The following is a 6,151-nucleotide window of genomic DNA, read 5'->3' on the forward strand; positions in this document are numbered from 1 at the left end:
ATCATACACTAAAGGTATAACTCATGTCACAACTATGAAGCATTACAACTAATACAGCCGCTTTCTATTAGCATATTGCATACGAAAATGAAGCATCCTTAGGTGTTCAGGTGCATAAATCACTTTTATAGAGCAAGAGGAAACGGCTAACTGATGAGGCGGTACCAACAATCATCAATTGCCCAAATCCTCCCAAAGGAATGACTATTATGAGATCTATATTGGACAGGACAGTTGCTTGTGGGTTTTTACTATTTATTTATTTCCAGTTCAAAGGGTAAACCTGTGAAGTAAAATGGTATCAAACAGTACATCAAACATTTGTTATTTGTTGTCAAGATACTATGGTTGCAAATCCATTTCAAGTAGAGGGGACAACCATAGGAGACCAAGGCCACCGGGAATCCAATCTGGGTACAGATGCTAGGGCAGATGTCACTGAGGTACCCAAAATGAAAAGACCGGCAATGAGATTTAAACAAAGATATTATGTGTGAAAGCACACCCTTCTCAGCTTGACTAACTAGTTTGACAAAGACTAACATGATGTACTGCTCTATGTTTAAATAAACTATTGCAGCTACAAAAGCAGCTGCAAAAGGAAAGGGAGGACAAGCAGCTACTTGCACTGCAGCTCTGTGACAGCAGAAAAGACAACAAGTGGCTTAGAAATAAAATTAAGGCATTGACAGTTTCCAAGAGCTGCCTTCAGAGGAGACTCCGCTCACAAATTAATGATCTTAAAACAAAGTAGGCAACAACATATACTTCAAAATGTATAGAGCTGGTAAGTCCCGCCCTTTCCGCTATCCCCGCTGGACCTCTAGATTGAAAAATCGTTAATGCAAGTGAATGTGAGAAAATAATTATTTTCTGGTCCCGTTTGAATTTGGCCATGAATGTGAACATATGTTGTCTGTGAATTTTTAATATAAATTTTCGTGTAAAGAATGCTACAATTGAGCGGGTAGAAGTTTGATGCGGTTAAACTTTGTGTGAGAGCACTTTGTGGACTACAACTTTCCGCTAGACGACAGATCACTAGTTTCCCATAACAACCATCAGTTGGTCGAGATGTAGAGGGTTATTAAGATCGACTTTGAACACAGTGAACCATACAACTTTACAATCACACTGTATCATAGTGTTAATGTGTTGAGTGAAGCTAGACATGTTTCAAATATTTTTGTTACCATGTGTGTTTATTCCTGCCGTTACAAAAACTAGCATCTCAGCTAATGTTAGCGATTAACGTTAGCTCACGTCACAGGCGACATGTAGTCTTTCTCGTTATGTCTTTTCCACAACTGATAGCCGAAGAATCATATAATATACTGTCAAACTCGTAACATGAAAAATTAAAAATTCACAGACGACATATGTTCACATTCATGGCACAAATAAAACGGGACCAGAAAATAATTAGGTGTCTGCACAGCATCATAGAGAATCGCGGAGTACCCGGATGAGCGCCATCTTGAGGGGAGAGCGGGTAGAGACTAGAGCTCTATGAGCTCAAGCAACATTAGGCTAGATAGCCATCATGGCTAAAACACAAAATTATTTAGATCATTTAAGCTCAGAAGAGAAGATACGGAACAAAAATAGCAAAAATAGGGGGGAATGATCCATACAGACTAACCGACCTCTCGGATGACTGGAATGATTTGCCATCAATATCGTACCCAGATATTGTCAACTATCTCGTCCTAGCAAGTAGCGCGTATACTACCGGTGACTTAAAATGCTACAAAGGTTTAGAGGCTTATAACCAAATGGTTTGTGGATGGGTACGAGATGTAGTGTCAAAAGAGTTTAATGGGAAGAGCCTGGTGTGAGCTTTTCTCACATTCACTTGCATTGACGATTTTTCAATCTAGAGGTCCACTGGGGGTTTAGCGGATGGGCGGGACTTACCAGCTCTATTCATCAGTTATGGTGCAAGTATCTTCAAATTAATAGGATTACCTTTTTCAAAGGCTGCAGGCTGAGCAAGGCAAGATCAAGCTTTCCGACACACTGGCCACCCTTCCTCCACACAGCAGGGAATTCCTCATGTTTCAAGCAAAAGAGCAGAGGCCAATGAGGAAATGCAGGAAATTTCCAAAAAAAATAAAAGACATGGCCTTGCAAATAATACATCAGAGTCCAGCAACCTATAAAGTACTCAGAACATACTTTTGTCTGCCCTGTCCATCAACATTGCGACGGTACCTGGCCAACATCTTGGGGCATTTCAAAGTAAGAATGATAAAGACATGTCAATTCACCCTTCGCTAAGCCACACCCGAAAACCGCCACAGGCCAATCGTGGCTTAGCAACCCGTCACTAGGCACGGGAGGTCTGACAAGCTTTTCGAGTTTTGCCATGTTAACCTGTGGAGACTGAAGGCCTGTGGGTCATGAAGGGCACTTATTTGGATTTGTGGTGCCCTAACCCACGTAGACACAGTGAAATAACATGTTACACTATAGAAAAATGATATAATTGGGAACACATATTGTTCTAACTATAAAAAAATGGCATAATGCATGATATTTCCATAACCGCGAGATACACGCTTCACGATAACGGCAAGAAGTTGTTAACAGACGTTCACCAAGATGTATAGCCCATCAGCAATCTATTTAAAATAACACCTATTTGAAGTACCATTCATGATATGTTGTCAAATATTGAAGTCGTGGGAAGTACTAGCTTGGTATGTTTCTTTCGTCCTCCATGCCTGTTCCATTCATTCTGGCCAGGAGAGTCGAATGAAACAAAATGCACATTCAACTTCTGCTTAAATAACTCATGAACGGTTTTGTTCAGAGATGAAATTCCAACTGTATTTGACAGAGGGCAGATGTAGGTTGCTAGTGACAAAATATTAGCTTTCAGTGTGGTACGATGCCGTGCAGGGTGCTAAAGCTTGTCAGGCATAGCAACAGTAACTAAGGAGGGCGGGACTTAGCGAAGGGTGAATTGCTTTTTTTTTTAAACATAATACATGTATCGAATATATGACCAGTTGTGTTCTTCTCAATGTACTTACAGCAAGGGTTTTTAGATACCATCATTGCCCAGATCAAAAATCGAGTCAAGACAATGGAGCCTCATCAACGCAATGTCGCAATTGTGTTGGATGAGATGGCCATTAAAAAACATCTTTGTTACAATCCTACATTTGATTGTGTAGATGGCTTGACTGGCACAGGAAAGATGGCTGACCACGCAATGGTCATCATGTGTAGAGGCATAGCTTCTAAATGGAAACAAGTAAGTCAGTCTTCCCAGAAAGGGTGTAAATGGTTTTTAAGACCTAATGTCATGAAACCGTTTTGGGAAAAACTGCCATAAGCTGTACATATAGCTAGGATGCAATTCATGAAAATTGGGCACTTCTGGACAAGTTTTTGATTTTTGGCAGGGTGTTAGGTATAGGTCTAAGGTTTTCAAAAATCCATGGATACAAGTTGGGGCGGCCCCCCTAGTGGCAGTTATCCATAAAATCCAAAATGGCCCCCGCCGAAAAGAGAAAAGGTTCAGCTTCCTTTAGTCTTAAATTGTTGTATAATGTATTTTCTCTACTTTGTTTGATACAAGGAATCCAATTTTGATATGTTCTTCTTATTTTAAGTCCATTTCCATGTAGTATTATAGTCATATATAGCTCATAAACTGTCCATATCTCTGCACAATGTGGTACAGCAAAGTCCGGCTCAGTGGCACTTACAGTTGCCCATACAGGCAACCACACAGCCACAGTTGAGGAGGAGTGAGCATCCCTTGCTGGCATCTTCCAGATCTGTCCAATATGGCACCCAGACTTTAGTTCTGTCATTCCATTCCCAACCCTACTCACTGGGGTCTGGAATCTCTGGAGTTTTGGAGAGGGACTGCTTCCAGACAAAAGCTGCAGTGTGCAGGGCACGCTTTCCATGCTGGAATAAGGCATGATGGGTCGGGGGGGTAATTTTAACCGCCACGTAACGGCGACGTAACTGCGTTAGCTGGGTGTAATAACTCTATAATATCCTATAACTGCTATAGTTTTTCTATAGTAGTCTTATACTATAAGATTCCTATACTACTTTTTCATAAGGGTCATACGTGACAGAAAACAACTTGAGTAGGCTAACCTCTGCCAATGTAGGCTATCAAAGCCATAGTTCTCATTACTGGAGAAGTCTTGCAGCACACGTTCTCTGCTTCTATAGGCATTCTGGTGCAATACCAGCGAAATATAGCTAGGAGTAGGTAAGTGTGTTTGCATTTAGATCTATATATATATTGGGCTATGACCAAGTGGTCTTTCAATGATAGTATCATGGAATTCAAACCATACTGTATCTTTTCCGATAGCATACAATTAGCAGGCTAGGTCAGTGGCTGAACTGCATTTAAGGTGCTTACTGTATAACCTGTGTTGTGAAGTAAAATATCTACTAGGAAGATTGCAAAGACTTTTGACTGTGTAAAGAAATAGGTCTTTATTTTAAAACGTTTCCAACTGTTTATTACTTGAATGCAAGATGACGATTGCCACAAACGTTTACCTCTTTTAGGAGAAATTTTAAGCTGACATGCAATTGTTACCATTCTATTAAACCAACGTTCACCGACAAACAATCAGGAAGCGGTTCTTATTCCTACTCGGATACTAGGATCAAACACATGAAGTTGTATCTCCGAAGACATTTTGTGCAACAGTTTTGACTCGAGTTTTAGCCAGGTTTTAGCACTGTAAAGTTGAATATGGAGCATAGCACAGGCAGAATCGGATGAGGACGCACTGGAGGGAGCGTCACAGTACTGTTAGCCAATCAGAGGCGAGGTCATTAACATGTCATGAATATTCATGAGCAAGAGGCAAATCCTGTCGTTCCTCCCCTCCCACCTTCCCCACCAAACTAGAACAGCATGAAATAGATGCAGGAGAGCATTTTTTTTCACCAAAACCGGCTCACAGGGCATTCATTAATACTAGAGACCATGGCAAAATTAATGAAAAAACGATAAGATGAGACCTTTAACGGTTAACATTACTAGCCTAAGGTGTAGACATTCTATTAGGTTTAGCTAGCTAGCTGCTATTGTTGCATCATGGACAACACTTAGAGCTAACATTAGCTTTTTTTAGATATGATGTAGTGCTAATGTGCTGGAGAGTATTGGAGTGGACGTGTAGAAATTGAAGACACAAGTACTGTGCTTAATTTCATGGAAATGGTATTGCAAGTAATGTGTTTTGTTATTGTGCACTATCAAACTACTTTGTCATGCTTTGTGCACTGACATTCTTGCAAAACCATTCACACCCATGCTAAATTATGGAAATGTAAAAGTTGAATTGTATTGAAAAGGGCCATGTATGGTCATGTATATTTGAGCACTGAAACCCCCCTTTTTTTTACATTTTAGAGAGTGAGGCAACACTCGAAAGCTACATCAAGGACACCGGAGGATGGACCAGAAGACCTGAGAGCAAGACGACCCAAGCCCAACCCATAGTATGCTTCACTGACAAATGTTGATGTTGATGCTTCATCATCACATAGACCAAACACTCTGTTTGGGTTGTTTTCAACCCAGTCGCTGAGTAAAATGGGGTCCAACACAGCATTGGGTTATCTTAACCAAGCAAATTGGGTTACTAAATTTAACCCAACAACTGGGTTGAAATTTAACCAATATGTTGGGTTATGTTGACACAACTGTTTAGTTAAAGTTACGTAATGTTTGGGTTATGTAACCAAATCCCCAAAAACTACTGGTTGATTTTTAAAATACTCTGCTTGTACAAACTTTTAATAACTCAAAGTTTGTATTTACTTACTTGAAAGTCACACCTTCTGTTAACAGCTTTAGGCCTGATATAAACAGTCTATGCCTATATTAAATGGCCATCAAAAGCCATGCAATGAAATAAAACAGTTCGACACAATTATTTATTTGATAATTTTCTTTATTTTTGAATAGATAGCCTATAAATGTGATTCCATGAAGGCAGGCAGATTCCAAAGTCCGTTTTGGGGGTCAGCCCTGTCAATCAAACAAAAAAAGAGTGCATTTTAATCACTGTTAGCCTAACGTTACAGAACTTTATATTATGACTTGCATGAACCATTACCAGTGAATGATATTGACAGACATAAAAATCCACCA

The 6,151-nt window shown here is 40.0% G+C and overlaps 1 protein-coding gene across 1 annotated transcript; it reads left to right on the top strand.

Annotated features, from left to right (window-relative positions):
• The first annotated feature begins 250 nt into the window (after window positions 1–250).
• On the top strand, window positions 251–3,765 carry LOC121684539. Its single transcript, XM_042064600.1, has 5 exons — window positions 251–443; window positions 581–750; window positions 1,980–2,241; window positions 3,041–3,287; window positions 3,695–3,765. The coding sequence occupies exons 1-5, from the start codon at window positions 345–347 to the stop codon at window positions 3,763–3,765; spliced, it is 849 nt and encodes a 282-aa protein (XP_041920534.1). The 5' UTR covers window positions 251–344.
• Window positions 3,766–6,151: the final 2,386 nt, after the last annotated feature.

The sequence above is a fragment of the Alosa sapidissima genome, chromosome 15 (assembly GCF_018492685.1).
Source record: "Alosa sapidissima isolate fAloSap1 chromosome 15, fAloSap1.pri, whole genome shotgun sequence".
NCBI lineage: Eukaryota > Metazoa > Chordata > Actinopteri > Clupeiformes > Clupeidae > Alosa > Alosa sapidissima.